Source organism: Chenopodium quinoa, unplaced genomic scaffold (genome assembly GCF_001683475.1).
Source record: "Chenopodium quinoa cultivar QQ74 unplaced genomic scaffold, ASM168347v1, whole genome shotgun sequence".
In the NCBI taxonomy this organism is placed as follows: Eukaryota; Viridiplantae; Streptophyta; class Magnoliopsida; order Caryophyllales; family Amaranthaceae; genus Chenopodium; species Chenopodium quinoa.
This window is the reverse complement of record NW_018744895.1, coordinates 3073339-3095855: the sequence shown is the minus strand read 5'-3', so window position 1 is coordinate 3095855 and position 22517 is coordinate 3073339. Positions and strand designations below refer to the sequence as shown.

General features: G+C 35.4%; 1 protein-coding gene across 1 annotated transcript; it reads right to left on the bottom strand.

The window, feature by feature from the left end:
- Positions 1-9861: 9861 nt before the first annotated feature.
- On the bottom strand, positions 9862-12714 carry LOC110706063 (pentatricopeptide repeat-containing protein At3g46610-like). Its single transcript, XM_021883973.1, has 2 exons — positions 12574-12714; positions 9862-12436 (listed from the first exon to the last, which is right to left on the bottom strand). The coding sequence occupies exon 2, from the start codon at positions 12325-12327 to the stop codon at positions 10087-10089; it is 2241 nt and encodes a 746-aa protein (XP_021739665.1). The 5' UTR covers positions 12328-12436; positions 12574-12714; the 3' UTR covers positions 9862-10086.
- Positions 12715-22517: the final 9803 nt, after the last annotated feature.

Sequence of the window (22517 nt, the reverse complement as noted above, 5' to 3'; positions counted from 1 at the left end):
AGGAGGAGCAGGAGAAGGGCGCAGATGAGGATGAGGATGTGGACGATGGCAGTGGACCGTATGATGATTACGGTTCATTCAGTCAGAGGGTTGATGACATGTACGAGACGCATATGGTGGAGGTGCGTAAGGGTAGGGGTGGTAGGTTTGTTAGTAGATCTGGCACATCATCTGCGTCCACTGTATCTGGGGCAAGCAGGAAACGGTCGAGGGCCGGTAATGATTCTTGGGTTGTTAGGAGTGAGGTGCCCGGTGGGCCTGTTGACGGGAGTGTGATTCCTAGCTTTCTAGGACACATAGCTACCCGTATTTGGGAGGACCGGGAGAGGCCTTCAGTTACGGGGTTGTTGAAATGTCATACCCGGGAAAAGACTTGTAGCTTTTTGCGTACATGGGCTGAGGCCTGGCCGGCGGAGAGCGAGATGTTCGAGCGACTGGAGGGCACTGGGGTGAATCACGTTCCTGCCACCATGCACGATAAGATTGACAGTACGCTGATCACGGCTTTCATTGAGCGATGGCAGCCGGATACAAACTCTTTCCACCTTCCGTTCGGTGAGATGACGATCATGTTACATGACGTCGAGGCCATTCTGGGGATTCGTGTTGAGGGTAAACGACTTTGTGCTGTGGCTGATGCGGATCAGGCTGATTCGCTGGCGGAGTTGTTGGCGGTGGACAGGGCTGCACTGTACACCGAGGCGCTAGGTGTTTGGGAACACGGAGGTGTGAAGATCGCATCCGTGTTGCAGCGGTGTTTGTACCCCAGTGCACGTAGGACGCCCGACGCACAGCTGAGTGCTTATGTTTTTCTACTCCTCGGATGTACCTTGTTTCCGGATAAGAGCGGTGGAAACAAGCTCAGGCCACGCGACATAGTAGAGGCGTGTGACCCCGACAGTGTAGGCCAGTTTTCCTAGGGATCGGCTACGTTGGCGTATTTGTATCGCCAACTAGGATTTGCGAGTCGGGCTGACACGGCAGGTATCACTGGGTGTCTGACTCTATTGCAGACCTGGATATACGAGTACTTTCCTGCATTGCGACCACATCGTGACCCAGTTCCTATTGATGAGGGGATGCCGCGTGCTTGTGCGTGGAGTCCGCGCTCGGAGAAGAAGTCCGTTGACCGCCTCCGATCGATACGGTTATTGCTGGACAGGCTGTCCCCCTTAGAGGTAACGTTTATTTATAGAGTTTACATTTTATTATTTGCACATATTATATTCATGTTATTAAATTTTATATGTTGTTATTGTACAGGTGAACTGGATGCCTTTCGGCCCGAACCCTAGTGTTAGGGTACCCAGGACCCTGTACACGGGACTCATTCAGTATCGTGAGATCGTCGAGGTGTACATGCCCCAGCGTTGTCTTCGCCAGCTTGGATTTGTCCAAGTTGTCCTTCCTCCCCCGGCATGCCCGATGAAGGCGGTCCGACCTGCATCGTCGAGGGACTACGTCGTGCAATGGCCGGATATCATGACCGGGACGTGGGACCAGTTTCCGATGGTGGCCCGCTTATGGACTGCGGAGTTGCAGCGGCCGCCCTCTGGGGTTACTCCCATGTGTGACCATTACTACATGGAATGGTTCAACCGGTATTCGCACCCGAGGTTGATCGCAGATCTCGACCACAGCGATGATGATTATGTGCCACCGCCTATGAGCGCTATCAACTCTACATGTTGTAGTGTTCCCAAAATGAAGTACCTGGTTTGTCCAATATTTGACAAACTTTTCCCTGTGAGGGACCCATTGATGCATCACAAAGTCCACCAGTGCCGGACACCACTGGTACGAATCCCTGAAGTTAGCCAATGCTCGCTCATACGCTTCCTCTGTGGTAGCCTGTAGGATCTTCCGCCACTTACCATTCACCAATCTCTCTGCCATTTCCAAATTCTTCTTGAAAAGGTTGTAGGCTTTCACTTTCACGCAGTTGTTGATGTGCCATGTGCACAATAAGTGGTTCGATTCGGGAAACAGCTCTGCTATGGGGGCAAAGAGACCTCCCTCACAGTCGTTGACGATGGCTGCTGGATGAACATTAGGCCCGATGTAGTTTCTCAGCTTCTCCAACACCCAATAATAACTTGGAGCCGTCTCATCCCTGATGATTGCATGACCAATCAGAAAGTTCTGGTTCGTTGGAGCCACCCCAACCATCTCAACCAGTGGGAACTTGTACTTGTTTGTCTTGTACGTTGAGTCGATCAAAATCACAAATGGCCAAGACTTGATCATATCAGCACAATCAGGATGCACAAGGAAAAGATGAGTCACCTCCACTGTATCTTCATCAGAATCAAACCAGAACCGGTAACCACGTGATTGTGCCTGGTGTAGCAGCTGCTGTATAGGGTTCCTTCCCTCTGACCGTTCAAACCTGAGTTGCTGTCTGACGTTGTAGATGTGTCTTCGGTTTGGATGGTCTTCTGGAAATTTCTCTAACACAGATGCTAATATTTTAGCAGGTTTCACTTGAGCATCACTCATTTCTTTCACAACTAGTTTCGCAGCAGGACTTAAGCCGCTCAGTTGTCGATGACCCTCTTCATATACTATCATCTCATGGTTGTGATACCCCCATTTAGAGTAACCAATCACTTCCCAACCGTCACGACTCCGTAGTTGTCGAACCTTTACTCTGAACTCACACCCACAACTTTTCCGCTTTGTATCAAACCGAGTGGCTGTACGAAAATCTCTTTCTTCTCTTTTGCGATAACGGTCACATCTCAAAATGCGATCCATTCTACCATCCCGTTGAGATTTATGAGTTACTACTACCAAGCAAAATCCAGCTGCAATTGCAACCTGTTTTGCCCAATCAATCGCCTGTTGAGCTTCTTCGAATGGACCATCATGTCCAAATATCCCACTGTAATCATTTCCGTCTCCACCATATTCCTGCATCAATTATATATTACAATAAATACATTTAACGGATAATACATTTAATTTCTATATTTACACAGAATTAACACAAAAAAAAACATAATTATATATAATCAAACTTAATTTTTATAAAAACCCAATTCGAATTTTCAAACTAAATTTAAAAATATACCATTTCGAATTTTCAAATTTAATTTAAAAAAAACCTATTTCGAATTTTCAAATTTAATTTAAAAAAAACCCATTTCGAATTTTTTTAAAAAATCATTTTCAATTTTTTTTTTTACAAAAAAATTAAATAAAAAACAACAACAAAATCAAAAAAGAAAAAAGAAAAATTAATTATTAAAGGTGGCGTCTGCCAGGGCTGCCACAACCACTGGACTGGCGCCTGGCAGGGCCGCCTCACCCAGTGGAGTGGCGTCTGCCCAGGACGCCAGTCTGGTGGTCTGGGCGTCTGGGCTGGACGCCACTCTGGTGGTTCTGGCGTCTGGCTTGGACGTCCAGGCTACGGTTTGGGCGTCCACCCTAGGCGCCGGAGCCACTCCGACGGTAAACCGTGAATTTTAACGGTGACTTACCTCGTTTTCCGTCGACGACGACGTACCTCCGGCGTCCCCCGCATCTCCGGCCTGCCCTCCGGTCTCCCCCGGCGAGCCAGTACGGCTCCACATTTTTTACACCGAGATTATTTCAATTTTAGAAAAAGGGCATAATGGTCAAACCATATCATATTTGTGGGCTTTATATGGTAAATTGCGGGCGATGTTTAGCGTTTCACTTATTAAAACTTGCGTGGACCTGAGCCACAATATAATTGAGGATTCGGGGTCCACACGGGGCAGCCGAAGTTATGTTGCATATGATGATTAGTGACCCTAGTTTTAATATACTACATCGGTTTTTAAAATGCATCACTTTTCTTATATGAGTGTTTTTTTAAATGCTTCACTTATATATTTATAACTTTATTCTATTTTTTTTATCATTAATATCTACTCTCTTTCTTCACATACTTTCGCTTTTATGGTCTCATCTTACTTTTTTTATAATATTAAATTATTCACCGACGACTCACAATATTATATTACTTTACTAAAACTCTGCGCATCACTAAGTGATGCATTTAAAAATAACGGAGGGAGTAGTGAGTTAATGACCTTTATTATTCATATTGAACAATATACTAAAACCCTCATTATAAAATATATAAATAACTTAAGATCTTTATAATATCACTAACTTTTATATGTGGCTTGCCACACTGGGCAGCCACCATGTAATTACCTGAGTAATGTTATAAGGGTTACTCTGTAGGGTTAAAAAGGGGTCACTTATACTAGGGTTACTCTATCAATGTTGTAAGGGTTACTTTGTCATTTAAGGGTTAGTTACTCAATAAATATAATAAAAGGTTACTGTATATGTCAGTATAACAGAGGTTACTCTGTTAGTGTTATAACAGTTACTCCATTTTTTTACAAGCAGCCACACGGTGTTGTCAGCCGTACGGAAAACATGTTGATATATAACAACAACCTTTAATTTTAACAAAATGACTTGTATTTTTATATATTGATTTTATTTATTAATATAACGCCTTTAATTTCTTATAAAATAGTAACATTTAAACGTAGTGATCTTAATATTAGCGGTTCACGATAGATTAATGTGAACCAGGTGTATTAAAGAGTTTTATGAACAAAAGCATTTGAAGATCTGATTTGAAAACAAATCCGATAAATAATTTTATTTAGTTTATAAATGAAATTCTTTGTTAGTATATAATTGTTTAAATAACCTTGTAATGTTTGAAACAAAAAAATTACTCCCTCCGTCCCATAATATAGTTCCTATTTTTCTATTTTGGAGACCTAAAATGTTATTCTTGTTTCTATTTTTGGATAGTATGTAAAAACCATTATACCCTCATTTTTTTTAACTTTATTCATTGTACTTTCTAGATAATCCTTGAATTTTGCACATGTATTGTACTTTTTTCAACCTTTTGTCTATAATTGTACTTTTTACTTTTATTAATGTATTTCTTCTACTTTCTCCTCCTATTTCTTAAATACCATGAAAAAATGCAAATAAGAACTATATTGTGGGACGGAGGGAGTACAAAGTTATTCTTTTTTTATAATTTGTTACATTATTTAGTAAAATTTGTGCATTGTATAAGTATTAAAAAAATAAATAAGGAAAAAAAAAAAAAAGTGTCAGTTATTTTAAGATGGAGACATGGAGTATACTACTATGGCTACTCCGTATGACCGTATTGTAAAGGGTTTATGGATTAATCTTTTTCTTTTTTTTTAGGAAATATTTTCCTTTTTGAGGAAGGGGCAACGGATCACTTTTTCTTTTGGAGCAAAACGAATCACTTTTCTTTAAAACAAAATTGGATCACTTTTATGATTTCACCAACTTTAAACTTTCTATCCAAACATGCTAACTGCTAAGTATACTTTTGATTACAAAGTCAAAAAGGTAATTATCATCAGCATTAATGTTAATCCTACTCTTTCAGTATTCGTGTATATCCATTTCAACATTGTTACATGCAGATACAAAATTATCTCTAACTCGTCAAAAATTTGGAAATCCTGAAAATGTTAAATATAGTCCTAAAGGCAATATATAAGGAACGCTAAATATTTACAATACATTAGGTAGATTGTTATAATCTCCTATGTGGAAAATTTGCCAAAGTGAGTCTATAAGGGAAACAATTTCCCAAAGTAGATGCGTGGCAAAACTATTTACCAAACTAAGCTTCCAGGAAAAAACGCCAACTAGGCTGGCGTTTTTACCCTGGACGTTTATTTTTTTTAAATTTCAGTCAAGGCAAAAACGTCATCCAGGGTGACGTTTTTACCCTGACTGAATTATTTTTTAAAAAATTAGCCAAGGTAAAAACGCCACCATGGTTGGCGTTTTACCATTACTAAAAACGCCACCGAGGTTGGCGTTTTTGTATCGGGTAAAAATCCCCACATAACCTCTATTTTTCAGTTGTTCTTCAAAACACAAAAACCCCCAATTTCGCAAACCCTAACCCGCGACTTCTTGGTTGGCCAATCCTCCATATTTACAGCAAATTCAATACTTCCCCTTGCTTAGATCTTCATCATACTCACTAAAAATTATCCCTTCTTCGTTGTTAAACACTTTTACTCAGAAATTTGATCGTAATTGAGGTATGTATTTAGTTTAACTATTTTACTTGTTTATCATGTTTTTTGGGAATTTATATTTGAAATTTACAATGTATGTACAATATTGTTGTAATTTACAATTTGTTGTGGTTTCTATTCATGTATTAGCCCATTTGATTTGATATTGCTTTCTTAAGTGTTATTGGTTGCTTTTGTATTTGTCTGAGCACTATGACTGTAATGACAAAAACTGAATACACTAATTTTATGACAATTTTTATCTTTGCACTGTTGCACACAAAATTTGTTAGGTACATTTAAATGTATGTATACTACATTGTTGATGAAGTATGTAAATAAGTACGTTGTTGAACACTACGTTGTACATACGCTTAGCTTGAAGATTTAATAGAATCATTGTGGTTTTAGTTGTGTTCTTTATATGTGTCATCTAATATGTGTTCCGATTGTTATGTAGAATATGGCTTCACAATTGATTGTTTTGTTATGCCGTTGTGGGGGTGAAATTTTGTGTGTCGGATCGAACGTCGAGTATAGAGGAGGAAAAATGGAACCGTTGGCATTGAAACCTTGTATGACTTACAATGATTTGTTGAAAAAAGTTTATACTATAACTTGTTCAAACCCAACGAGTGTTGAACTGAACATTAAAATGAGGTTTGAAAGTATCAGTGGGATTCAAATCTTACCTGTTTTGAATGACGACCATTTAGAGGTTTTGAGGGGTGTCGTTGCAATGAGGCCTCTTCCCATTGATTTGTATGTGGAAATAGTGCCTATGTGTACTCAACAGACTATTCGCTTGACAGAGCAACAACCTACACTTCTTCCCTCATACAATGCAAGCTCGTTACAAATGCCCTCATACAACATTCCGTCATCTGAATATGGAATGGGATCTTTCAGTAGAATGTTACACGACGATCAATTTGACATTCCATTAAGTTCACATTTTACTTCACCTGTACATGAAGGGGGGTCGGTGTCAATGTTGCAGCAACCTGGTCCATCTACCTCAAACAATGACATTTCATCACCGATGTAGTGGCAAAGTTACTCTCCTACGCAAGAACATGTTCAAGAAACACCGTTTCAAACTTTGGTGAATGCTGAACCTGTTGTAAACAACGAATTGTCTGTTCTTGATATGTATGATGATACAAACGACGAGGGTGAAGGCGGAGATGAGGAAGATGTTATAAACAACGATTTGTCTGTTCATGATGTTGTTGCTAGAACTTCAATGCCTTGGTTCACTCAAATAAACGAGAACTATGAGGTGGACATGTATTGGGCTGATTCGGGGAGCCAGACTTCGTTTGTTGTCGGGGGAGAATTTGAGAAGGGCATGATTTTCGACAGTAAGAAAGTGTTGTAGGAAATGGTGAAATTGTATTCCATAGAACGGAATCAGTTCTACACCACGGTGACGTCGAATGAGAATGTCCTTCATCTTAAATGCAAGAGGGAGTTGCACAGGACAGACCGACGAGGAAAGGGGGACGTGAACTGGGCAGTTTAGCATGCCCCTTTCATTGACATGTGAGACCAGCGGTTGCAGCACGTCGCGGATGGTGCGCCTTTCCAAGGCTTGATGGAGTATCACGATCCATACATGGTATGGTACAGGAACATTACCCGGCGTGTCATCAACCCTAACTACACCCCACCCTCAACGCATTACCAGCCAGCTTTTGAAGACATCAATGGATATGTGAGTTTTTGGTGTCATTTTTTTTTCCAATTTATAATTTCTTATTAAATTGATTGATTGTTGACTAATTTAATGCAGGCGTTTGATATGCTTGCTATACATGATGCACTGGAAGTCTTGAGCATATCATATCCCACCATACCGCAGTTGGAAGAAATTCAGGCAATGACTGTGAGTAGCTTACAGAGACATGGTCATGGCCATCTTATCCAGGATCGGGACCAATCACACTGCCGTTCACACCGTGAGGTTGGCGACAGTAGTAGGGGACAGACTCACACGTCCCCTACAGCGTCCCCGAAGTTTTTTGACGGTTAGGAGGATATCGCCATACCCATGTCTGCACCATACTCATCACAGGAAGGACCATCTTCCAGCCAACAGACTCCTCCCAGACTTCTTCCCCAGATCCTTTCACAACGGTATCTCAGTACTATCGTCGTAGGAGACCGCGAGTTGATAAACAACAATTACATAGAATAGGTGAATCAGGATCTTAGAACTTCTTTTGTTAGTTTGTTGTAATCAGATTCTCTAGTACATTGTATCCAAACAAATATTATCAATTTTACTGACCTTTTTAATTGATTTTAGGTACATTATCAACTTCAACATACGCATTCATTCTTTTCATTGTACTGGTTGTTGCTGTTGTTGTTGTTGTTGCTGATGTTGTTATTGTTGTGGTTGTTGCAGTTATTGTTGTGGTTGCTATTGTTGTGGTTGTTGTTGTGGTTGTAGCTGTTGTTGTGGTTGTTGCTGTTGCTATTGTTGTTGTTGTGGTTGTTGTTGTTGTTGTTGTTGTTGTTGTTGTTGTTGTTGTTGTTGTTGTTGCTGCTGTTGCTGTGTTTGTGTGCAGGCCAGGCTGAGTGTTGCAGATAAAAACGTCAACCAGGCTGGCGCTTATGGCTGAGAGTAAAACGCCAACCATGGTGGCGTTTTTACCTTGGCTAATTTTTAAAAAAATAATTCAGTCAGGGTAAAAAAAGCCACCCTGGATGGCGTTTTTGCCTTGACTGAAAATTAAAAAAAATAAATGCCCAGGGTAAAAACGCCAGCCTTAGTTTGGTAAATAGTTTTGCCACGCGTCTACTTTGAGAAATTGTTTCCCTTAGAGACTTACTTTGGGAAATTTTCCCTCCTATGTATCTGTTTCTTGATGTCGGTGATAGAGGCCTCCATATATATAATTAAATATGGAAAATTTGGGTGACCAATTTGCAGATTTGAAGATCATTGACTAGGCATAAAGGAGACAAAAGATGGAGCCCATTCAAAGATCAAATTGGTAGAACGTTTTCACATGAATCATGATTCATGATGATGTTCCCTCATTGGTTCATTCTACCTTTCCACCCCTTTTATATCAAACAACCATAACTACTCCGTCTATAGTTGCATTATTAACGATAAGCCGAATTGGTGCTCTATGAAGATGAGCTAATAAACACCTTGGCTATCACTAATATATGGCTGGTGAATCTGGTGCAGCCTCAACCCAGCCTGTGTCTGGGTTCGACCAGCCAATGTGGGCTGATCTACAAGCGCACATCCATTGTCAAGCAAAAGTTCACCTAACCCGGTTGGCTGGGCTCAACTACTGTAGAATCGTCCACAACGTAGCTAAATTAGCTACCTGATACCTGTAGGCACAATTTTCACCCAAGTTCAGAGCTGGTGTAGTTGTCATCTATTGACATAGAGGACTGTAGCACAGACCCAAAGCTCAATTTCAGTACAAGAGGATAAGCGTTTAACAAACAATGTCCAACACTCTCTGCATCTAAAGGGCTGTTCAAACTATCATCAAGAGAAATTAAGAATCCCTCTTGTTCAAAATACACGTTAAATTTTGCAGAAAATGCATGATATAATTCTATCACAAGAGTGGATAGCCTAGAAACATGTCAAATTCAGAAACACATCACAACAATTATGCATAATATAAGCTCAACACCGTAGTGATTGTACTACAGAATCAATTAAGCAATTCATAAACTAAGTATTAGCAAGAAGATCCAGTATATGCACAGCAGTAAGAGATACACAAATAGTACAAGTATATGATATAAGTTAAATACCTAAAGGCATTAATTAGAAACATGGATATGAAAAAAAATTCACATCAGAAGTTTTTCCAACATATACAATTTTCCATTACTTGGCAAAAAAAGTCATGTGACACAGAATATACGAGAGAAGGAAACTCCTTCAGTATGTTTATCAGAGAATGCACAATTTGATATACATGTAGTAAAGAAGTGCACTAATTTAGTTACTTTACAGGTATTATGCTGCTTCTTGTGCATGAGTCTCCTCTCTAACAAATGAATTACTCTGGCTATGAAGATCAATCACTGTACCGGACTCTGACTGGTTCTTTTTGGTTGGCACCTTTTTCTTCTTCTCCGGAGGCCTAGGTCCTAGAGCACTTATATCGATAGTAGCACCAAGTGTTCTTGAGGATTGTAATATGGCATCATACGCCTTTGAAGAGGGCTTCAGATCCTCATTTAACGCACTCAAATATAAGTCATACGCTAACCTAGGCTTACCATCATTTGCAAGAGCCTCGATCAACGTATCATATGTGATCTCATTTGGGTCAATGCTCATACTTCTCATGCGTTGAAACCACTCGTAAGCAGCACCAACCAGACCATTCTTTGTACATACACTAATAATTGCATTGAAAGTAACAACGGTTGGGTTGATACCTATTGAGACCATTTCTTGAATGATATAGTCAACAAGATTAAATTTTCCAAGTCCAACATAGACTGAAGCCATAATTGTGTAAGCATATAAGTTGGGTTCAACGCCAATTTTACGCATATGCTCCCACACCCGTACAGCCTCGTCATATAATTTTCCTTTTTCGAGAGCACTAAGTAATGCTCCATATGAAATTACAGTTGGCTTTTCACCTCTCTCTATCATTCTCTTGAATATTTCGACAGCTGCAGTAGCTTCCGAAGCCTTAGAACAAGCTATAAGAACAGCATTCCATTCCCTACTTCTTGGTTTCAAACCTTTGGCTTCCATCTTGTCCAGCAACTTTAACCCCCATCTCCAGATTCCTCTCTTCCTAGCAGCACTAAGCAAGACATTAAAGTGAGATACAATCAGCTCATATGCCATATTATTTGGTTTCGGCCCCTTATCTAACATATCCTCATAAATTTCCAAAGCAGCCCACCATTTCTTAGCTTTGCCCATCAACCAGATGATATGATTGCATACTGATAAACTTATATCAGAGTGATTTTCCCTTATTCTATTATATAGCTCTTTGGCAACTGTATAATGCTCTTCACGTGTACAAGCCCAAATAAGTCGCTCATACTCTTCACGTGTTGGTGGAAGTGCAGCCTTGTCCATTTCTATAAGTAATTTCAAGACATTTGTGGTAAAATTTCCATCCTTAACAAGCCATCGCCGCATGATTTGGTAGCATATGCGACTGGTGAAGTTCTTAAGCTTAAGATACTCATAATGCCAGTCAATATGACCATCTATCTTGAGCTCTCCACTCATATACTTCTCTCTCAGAGCAATAAAAAAGTTTAATGCACCAATCCCATCTTCCATTCTTCGATAAGCTAACAAGGCTGTAGAAAATGAAGGAGGAGACGGAGATAGTCCCTTGCATTTAATATCCTCAAAGAGATTTAGTGCCTCAGCTGTTCGCCCTTCTTCCAAATATATGCCCATCAAAGTATTATAAGTCACGACATTCCGAGAAATGCCAACTTCATCCATCTCACTCAACACCATGTCAACTTTATCAAGCTCTCCAGACTGTTTAACAACACTAAGCAGGCTATTATATATGTAAAGGTTAGGACAATAAGCATCTTCACCCTCTTCACACTTCATTTTAAGCCAATCAACAACAGCCATTGCAGGTTCAAGTCTCTTTTCCCGGCCAAAACCACTTATAATGGAAGAAAAAACCTGAAGAGGCACTTTATCTTCATCTTTCATGATCTCTTCCACATCCTCTACTGATTGTGCCTGCAACAAACATTGTGCAAGCCCACGCACATCAACTCGTCTATCCATTTCCTCTTCCTCTACTTCTCCTCCGTCTCTAATTTCTCCTCCAACATCATCACCACTTCCTATACTCTTACTCAAACACAACTCACCATCATCTTTTTCTAACCGCGTTTCCTTCAATTCATCAATTTCCTCCAAATCCTCATTAATAACACTATTGCCAATGGCTTGCTCCTCTAAAGCCCACCCCACCGGAAAGCACAACCCGGATAAACTTCTCGATTCACCCGAAAGAAACAGTTTAATTTTATCACACTTAAAGAAAACCCTAACACCTATATCATCAAAATCTGACCTACTGTGCCTAGAAGATCTCCTCAGATGAACAATTGAATCAATTCTACCCAAATTTTTTCTTCTAATAATTCTACTTCTTATACGCCCAAAAGAAGTAAAACCCAGTTGAAATTCAAGCTGGGGAACTTCCAATAATTCCCCTCTCAAAGGCCAAACACTTAAAGTTTGCATTTTTAACAATAATTCAGGAATTAAATTCAAAACCCATCATGAAAATACACAATTACAAATCAAAATTACAGTAATTCAGCTCCAGTTCTTCTTTCAATTTCATAATTTCCTGAAATTTATGAAAAGTAAATTCAAAACAACGCTCATTTCTTTCAGGTTATATATATCTAAAAATAAACAAATTATATAAAATTCAAAGCAAATTAAGAATAAATATGTGGAAATTGAAGGAAAAATATTATTTACCCAGAAAAAATTGAGAAATTTGTGGACTAGAGTGAATGCCGTGGCGCTCCAAAACTCCGGCGCGAGAAAATGTTGACGTGGACAACTGTCTGAAAGGATAGAGTTGGAAGTGTGACCAAGTGATAACTCCTCACTAGTCACAAAAATGTTATTCTTATACAGTAAATTATTATAACTGAGTTATTATTACAAAGTGACTCATTTATAAAGGCACAAATGTACTTTAACGTCAAAGCTTAGACAGTAATTATTATTAAGGCATGGGCCAAGTTGGCCCGCGAGTGGCACAGGCACGACATGAGCCTACTTGTAGCCCAGCACGGCACGAAAAACCAAAGGTTGGGCCGTGGGCCGTGCCATGAACATAATTGGGAAAATGGCACGAGTCCCAGGCGGCACGACATTTTACCCCGCCAGCACAGCATTCGGCACGGCCCGAGTCGAAAAAAACGGCTATATTCTCATTTTTCCTACGGCTATTTTGAGCAACAACTCTATTTTAACGGTTCTTTTTTATTTCTATTGGCTACTTTTTTGTTCTAACGGCTAATTTATCAAATTCTTTATAAATACGTCACCTCATCATCCATTTCATTCCAGAATTCATGAACTCATGTGTTCTCAATTCTCTTAATCTCTTATTTTCTTAACCTCTTATTCTCTAATCTCATATAATCTTTAATTATCTAATTCTCTCAATTATCGAAATTCTTAAGAAAAAAAATTAAAAGTTCGTGAAATTACTTAGTGGAAAGCAATCGAAGTTTGGTCGTAAGATCTAACTCATCTTTATTACTATTGTTATTATTATTGTTATTGTTATCATTATTATTATGATGAAAAATAACAAAAACCTACAAAGTCAACCGAATTACTCCTTCCGCCCACTATTATGTGCAACAAACCTACTTTTTGCGGACTCCCAGGCAAAATTTCTTAAACAAGATTATTGAAAAGTAAGAGGAGAGAAGGGATAATTAATCCAAATTAAAAAAAAAAACACAATTAAACATTGGAGAACAACCACCATTCACGAACGCAAAAACACCACGCCACTCCATGAAACACCAACACCCAAGCCCACCTACGCAACCCCTACAAAACCACCACCAAAACCCACTACCCCACGATACCAAACCGCCGAAACCACCACCCCATGAAACCAAACCACAGAAACCCCCACTACACGGACCCAGACCACTGAAACCCACCAGCCCACGAACTCAGACCACCAAAACCCACCACGAAACCCACGACCCAATGAACGCACCAAAACCACGGACTCAGATCTGGAATCGAAACATTAAAGGGCGGTCTTCTTCTTCAATTCATGAGAATGGGTTGAAGGAGGGGAGAGAAAGATAATAGGAAGATGAAGAAGGTGAAGAAATTTGATGATCGAGGAAGAGGAGAGAGAAACTAATTAGGGAAGATGTAGATGATCAGTGCAATTTTTTTTTTTAAAAAATTATATAAGATTAATTACATTGGATTAGTTTTTGATTAATCTTTTTTTAAGTATGTAATTGAAGTTATATATTTATAAGTAAATAGTTACTAAATATGGAAAAAAAACATTTGTTACACATAATAGACAACATCCATTTTTATAGTATATGTTGCATATAATAGTGGGTGGAGGGAGTACACGAAATTAGTGGGGAGCCGAGATACAAGAAATTATTGTTAGTAATTTATTATTATTGTCATTATTATTATTGTCATAACTATTGTTATTGTCACTATTATTATTCATTCTTATTATTGTTGTTATTATTATTGTTATTAATCATGGCATCAAACCCGAACTCCTCCTCCTCCTCCTCTAAGAAAGCCAAATCAAAACATGCTAGTAGTACGAGGGAATCACCAAATCCAAACACTTCAATACCCCCCTTACCCCGACCATTCCTATAATACCCCGTATTTTTGAAGTTATTTTAGTCTCATATTTTGACGTATTTTTCTAAATTAATTATTTTCTAAAGAGTATTTTAGTTTTGGAGCCAAAATGATATTTAAATTTTGGCGCCTAAATCATTATTTTACAAAACTAATTAAATTGGATAACCCAATAAATGAAACTATTTTATGCTTATGTTATAAATAGTACTTTTGATTTCTCAAAATGAAATAGCTAAACCGAAATTATATTAATTCGGTAGATTAGTTAAATTGTATTTTCGGTTTTCATAGAATAAAAATCTAAATTGTTTTAATATCTTTCTAAATTAATTATTTTCATGAAATATATATTTAAAGATTAATTGATTTAATTAATTATTATATGTCAATATTTTCGGCCACCCCAATTATTTAATAAAAATCTGATTTTTATTCTTCAATTATTAATTTTCACAAAATAGATTTTATTGGATTATTAATTTTAGGCAAATAAATTATTTTACAAAATCCATAAATTAACATAGAGGGACCGAAATTATTGAGAAATATTAAGCTCAATATTTTCGGCCACTCATGAATTTTCTAAATGATTCTAATTTATTTTATTAAAAATAAAAATCCTTTAAAATTCCTCATTTCTACTCTTAAATCTAAAATTTATTTGATCTTATTCTATACTTTCACTCCAAGCTCAAAATCTAATAAACAAAATTTCATGATCAAATAAAATCTAATATCCTTCCATACATTTAAAACCCTAATTTCTATTCTTTAAAATTTCCATAAATTATACAACCCTAAATTTCTATAAACTCATCACCTAAACACCTATAAATACCCCCTCATACCTCTCATATTCTTCACACCAAAAACTCGATTCCCTTCTTCTCTTTTACTCTTCTTTTCCCTCAACCTTTTTCTACTTTTCTTCTCCTCATTTCCAAAAGAAGATCTGCCTGTATATCTTTGGAGCTAATGTTCAGGCACTTCTGCTCAATTTTGGGTTTTTCCTATTTCACAAAAAATTATTCCTCTCAAAAAAATACTTGAGGTTAGGCTCAAGAATCACCCAATTCGAAGTTATATCAAAGGAGTTATGACCTCTGCAAGTTTTGCCTATCCTTTCCAACGCAAATTCAATTCCCTTTAATCCTATTTCTTTATTTACTCCATGGTTAGTTTTCTAAAATATAATTATCTATTTCACAGTTATAATTTTATATTAAAGTATTATTTTTAAAAGAGTTTTATAGTCCATGCACATTAGATTTGGGTTTATGTCTAAAGATGTTGTGATAACCGTATGGTTATGTTAATTACAAGGTGTATTCGTGATTGAACTTTGAAAGTGCGAAGTGTTGATTGATATTCGGAATTAAGGTACGTTATGTGGTTTGATACCTTCGAAAGTTGACTATGAAATTATGCTTTAATATAGTTCTTATGAAATTATGTGCCGTATGAAATTATGTTTTACTTATGAAATTGTGTTTTATGATGGCTTGAAATTAATGATTTTGGTTAATCAAAGAGGCTTTGAATTGAGATTAAAATTATTAAAATGATTGGATTAAAAATGATTTACAAGTTTATTGATGTCCAAGTATAACGGATTTTTTTTAAAAGGTGCTTTTAAGCAATCAATCGATATGGTTATGAATCCCACTTAGGGAATGGATTAGAGAAGGCTATGGACTTTGCATGACCTAGCCTTTCCTCAAGATTGACCTTTGTTCATAAAGTAAACCACTTGGGGGGTGTGCACACTTAGTGAGGAATTGGTTTTGGAACGTAATCGATTGAGTTTTAAACTTGTCTTGAAAGAATTGAATTGGAAAAGCTCTTACATGAGTATGACATTGGAATTCTTATGAATTAAACTTAAATGATTTAAATTATGTTTTACTTATCTTACACATAATCTACTTAGCATAATTTTCTAATACGTGCTTTTGTTTTGGCTTTACCCTGTTTACCATTTATGGTAAGAAGGTGAATGTTTCAGGAGGAAGTTGATTGATGCATACGGGAGTCCACGGGAAGTAAACCACGTGAATACATATCCTCAAAGGACATCAATTTTCAAGAGGATTAACATATAGGGACAAAATGCTAAGGTGTACATCCTCTTGAAAATTGATGTCCTTTGAGGATGTGTATTCGATGTAAGCATCTTCACAATAGGTGGAGCATAGTAGGAAAGGACACTGGCATACAACATTCTCATTCCTTCATCTATGAAGGTTACTCTTAGAAAGCGATTAGATACATCTTTGTAATGCTTAAGAACTCGATTGGAAAGTTCGACATTAGGTGGAAGACAATAGGCCAAATTGGGGTTATGATCAACCTCCTAACTTCTACAATGTCACACAATAGGCCTCAGTTTGTGGCTTAAAACCAGCACTTAATTAACATTATGGCTTGAAACTTATTCAGAAATGCTGAGCATGTTGCGTTGTTCAGCTTGACAGAATACTAATCAGGATCCAGATCGCCTGAGGGCTACAATAACAACAGCTTCTACTGAATTATACCATTTATGCATGGTAAGCAAAATGGTACAGCAAATTACAAACACAATAACAGCAGCATGCTCAGCATTTCTAAACTGAAGAGATTCACCTCATGTTTATGGATAAATTTTTGGAGCGCTATACCCCGCTCTTGGCATTGCCCAGACGTGATTTGGTCATTACCAATCTTTTCACCAAACCTTAAGGCGAATCTTCTCCAGAATTCGTCAGTCCACAGACTTTTGTTACTTCCTAAAGCTGCCGAATCTAAATTTCTGAATTGCTGTTATTTACTTGTGAATTTTGTTATAAATTACTATTACAAACATTGATATTGTTGTTACAAATTTAATATTGTTTTTATATTGTGAATTGTTGTTATAAACTTTAACATTGTTGTTACTAACTTGTTAATTGTTGTTATAAATTTTTTAATTGCTGTTATAAACATGTGAATTGCTGTTATAAACTTTAACATTGTTGTTACTAATTTGTTAATTGTTGTTATAAATTTCTGAATTGCTGTTATAAACATGTGAATTGCTGTTATAAACTTTTTAATTGCTGTTATAAACATGTGAATTGCTGTTATAAACTGGTGAATTGCTGTTATAAACTTTAATATTGTTGTTACTAAGTTGTGAATTGCTGTTATAAACATGTGAATTGTTGTTATAAACTTCTGAATTGTTGTTATAAACTTCTGAATTGTTGTTATAAATTTAATATTGTTGTTATAAACTTGTAAATTGCTGTTATAAACTGGTGAATTGCTGTTATTAATTTCTGAATTGCTGTTATAAACTTGTGAATTTTGTTATAAATAACTATTACAAACGTTGATATTGTTGTTACAAAGTTAATTGTTAAGATAAATTTCTGAATTGCTGTTATAAACTTTTTAATTGCTGTTATAAACATGTGAATTGCTGTTATAAACTTGTGAATTGCTGTTATAAACTGGTGAATTGGGGTTATAAACTTTAATATTGTTGTTACTAACTTGTGAATTGCTGTTATAAACTTGTGAATTGCTGTCATAAACATGTGAATTGTTGTTATAAACTTCTGAATTGTTGTTATAAATTTAATATTGTTGTTATAAACTTGTGAATTGCTATTATAAACTTGTGAATTTTGTTATAAATTACTATTACAAACGTTGATATTGTTGTTACAAATTTAATATTGTTGTTATATTGTTAATTGTTGTTATAAATTTTAACATTGTTGTTACTAACTTGTTAATTGTTGTGATAAATTTCTGAATTGCTGTTATAAACTTTTTAATTGCTGTTAAAAACATGGGAATTGCTGTTATAAACTTGTGAATTGCTGTTATAAACTGGTGAATTGCTATTATAAACTTTTTAATTGCTGTTATAAACATGGGAATTGCTGTTATAAACTTGTGAATTGCTGTTTTAAACTGGTGAATTGTTGTTATAAACTTTAATATTGTTGTTACTAACTTGTGAATTGCTGTTATAAACATGTGAATTGTTGTTACAAATTTAATATTGTTGTTATAAACTTGTGAATTGTTGATATAAACTGGTGATAAATAATTGCTGTTATAAACTTGTGAATTGCTGATAAATTGATGATAAATAATTGTTGTTATAAACTTTAACATTGTTGTTACTAACTTGTTAATTGTTGTTATAAATTTCCGAGTTACTGTTACAAACTTTTTAATTGTTGTTATAAACATAAACTTGTGAATTGCTGTTTTAAACTGGTGAATTGTTGTTATAAACTTTAATATTGTTGTTACTAACTTGTGAATTGCTGTTATAAACATGTGAATTGTTGTTACAAATTTAATATTGTTGTTATAAACTTGTGAATTGTTGATATAAACTGGTGATAAATAATTGCTGTTATAAACTTGTGAATTGCTGATAAATTGATGATAAATAATTGTTGTTATAAACTTTAACATTGTTGTTACTAACTTGTTAATTGTTGTTATAAATTTCCGAGTTACTGTTACAAACTTTTTAATTGTTGTTATAAACATGTGAATTACTGTTATAAACTGGTGAATTGCTGTTATAAACTTTAATATTGTTGTTACTAACTTGTGAATTGCTGATAAACTGGTGATAAATAATTGCTGTTATAAACTTTAACATTGTTGTTTGTTGTTATAAACTTCTGAATTGTTGTTACAAATTCAATATTGTTGTTATAAACTTGTGAATTGCTGATATAAACTGGTGATAAATTGCTGTTATAAACTGGTGAATTGTTGTTATAAATTTCTGAATTGCTGTTATAAACTGGTGAATTGCTGTTAAAAATTTGTAATCTTTAATATTGTTGTTACTAACTTGTGAATTGTTGTTATAAACTTCTGAATTAGTGTTACAAATTTAATATTGTTGTTATAAACTAGTGAATTGCTGATATAAACTGTTATAAACATGTGAATTGTTGTTATAAACTTCTGAATTGTTGTTACAAATTTAATATTGTTGTTATAACTTGTGAATTGCTGATAAACTGGTGATAAATAATTGCTGTTATAAATTTTAACATTGTTGTTTGTTGTTATAAAGTTCTGAATTGTTGTTACAAATTCAATATTGTTGTTATAAACTTGTGAATTGCTGATATAAACTGGTGATAAATTGCTGTTATAAATTTCTGAATTGCTGTTATAAACTGGTGAATTGCTGTTATAAATTTCTGAATTGCTGTTATAAACTGGTGAATTGCTGGTAAAAATTTGTAATCTTTAATATTGTTGTTACTTACTTGTGAATTGCTGTTATAAATTTCTGAATTGCTGTTATAAATTTGTGAATTTTGTTATAAATTACTATTACAAACGTTGATATTGTTGTTACAAATTTAATATTGTTGTTATATTATGAATTGTTGTTATAAACTTTAACATTGTTGTTACTAACTTGTTAATTGTTGTGATAAATTTCTGAATTGCTGTTATAAACTTTTTAATTGCTGTTATAAAATTTGAATTTCTGTTATAAACTTGTGAATTGCTGTTATAAACTGTGTTATAAACTTTAATATTGTTGTTATAAACTTGTGAATTGCTGATATAAACTGGTGATAAATTGCTGTTAATTTCTGATAAACTTGTGAATTGCTGTTATAAACTGGTGAATTGCTATTATAAACTTTAATAATGTTGTTACTAAGTTGTTAATTGTTGTTATAAACATGTGAATTGTTGTTATAAACTTCTGAATTGTTGTTACAAATTTAATATTGTTGTTATAAACTTGTGAATTGCTGTTATAAACTTTAATATTGTTGTTACTAACTTGTGAATTGTTTTTATAAACTTCTGAATTGGTGTTACAAATTTAATATTGTTGTTATAAACTAGTGAATTGCTGATATAAACTGTTATAAACATGTAAATTGTTGTTATAAACTTGTGAATTGTTGTTATAAATTTCTGAATTGCTGTTATAAACTTTTGAATTGTTGTTATGAACTTGTCAATTATTGTTATAAACTTGTGAATTATTGTTATAAATTAGGAATATTAGGTACATTGCTTGTAAGTTTGACATGCCAAAGTATAGAAAGAAAGACATAACAGATATTGTGCGTTATTGTGTCTTTATTGTGCGTTATTGTGCGTTCTTTTCAATTCAACAAATTTCCTAAATTTTATGCCTATTGTTCCTAATTTACCAAATTAACACTAATGATGTCTACGGATATGAGATATAATGTAATGCGCAAATATCAACATTTATCATGCATTTATCTTGTAGAATCATATAATCATACCATTTAACATAGCTTGGATGCGAATATGCAGTATCCTACTCATTATTGTGTTAAAAGAGTATTGGAGGTGGACCTTGAGACATTAGAGGCCTGAAACACTTCTCATACTATTGTTTTTCCTAGTAGTTACTAAAGGTTCAGATTATAACACATTCATACTAGGTAATGTATAATACCTAGTAGTCCTTGTTGGTATGACATGTGCTGTCGATTCTTCTGCGTCATTCTCGATTCTTCTCCTGCATCGTAAGAATGTCGGATATTTACAAAAAATTCTATAAAAATTGGAACTTTACAGTTATAAAAATTACAACAATGCTTACTTCAACTTTCAAGTCTGCAAATTCTCTAATAATCTCAGTATATGCATTAGCAGCCGCTTGTGCAACATCCAGACTCTGTGCTAGTAGATGACTTCTCCTTTGCTCATAGTCAGTTGAGGTACGCTCTCTGGATGTTCCAGGTCTCTCAAGTGGACTACTCAAACTAGCACGCTGGATTTGGGGAGGAGTTGCAGGTGGGCTAATGGAATAGGCATGCTGGATTTGGGGAGGAGTCACACGTGGGATAGTCGAATAGGCACGCTGAACTCTTTCCCAAAATGAGCAAGCACCACTACCCTGTACAAACATAAAGTTGAAAGGCCAAAAAATAAACTTTGATTTATAATTATCTAAACTTAATAATTGCTTGATTAAGTTGGTATGTTTTTTGGTATTTGTTGACTTAATAATTGCTCGATAATCATGTACGATTATATAAACAAGGTCGAAAGTAATTGGGTTTATGCATTGGAGGTTTCATTAAAAATTTGTAATCTTTGATGACAGGGTTTATGCATTGGAGGTTTCATTAAAAATTTGTAATCTTTGATGACACGCAATTATAATTAAAGTCAATGGTCTCAAATGGGTTCAAGAAATTATAACTATCATAGTATCACATGAACAACTCTAATAGGTATCATAAATTAGAACCAATTATTACCTTAACAACACAACACCAATATTTTCCGGTTGAGCGAAACTCATTCCGGCAATAGCCGCGTCCACATGGACAACTCTTCAGTTCGTCCACAAAAGAGAAGAATTTACAATCTCCATCACCATCGACCTAACCAAATGGACCTAACCAATTAATGATAACAAATAACACCTAAGATGGTACATGCCTATAGATACATGTGAGGAAACTCACCGAACCAGGGCATTTATAATAGCGCCTAAAATGGTTGATGCCTTTCTTTTGAGTGACTTTTTCAACTAACGGACCCTTCCCACAGGGGCAAAATAGCTCCATAAATAATTCAATAAATAATTCTGAAATAAATAAACAATAAAAATGAACAAAAATCATCAAAAATGAGCAAAATGTCTTAAAATGAACCAAAGAATAAAATGAATAAAATAAGGGCACTCATACGTGAAAATAAACAAAATATTAAAGTCACCCAAACAGAGCCAAACTTCAGCCCCAACATTAACTGATCTCAATTCAGACCATAAAAGTTTTCTATATTTAACATTGGCATCTGTTAATTTAGAGGAGAATTGAGAAAGAGGGGTGTTTGATTTTTTCTAGTAGGTGAGCCATTTTTTGGGTTTAGAATTACTGATTTTTCTGTGAAATTAGATACTTGTTACAAACTCATGTTCAATTGTTATAACTTTAATATTATTGTTATAAACTTTAATATTGTTGTTATAAAGTTTAATATTGTTGTTATAAACTTTAATAGGATATTGTTAT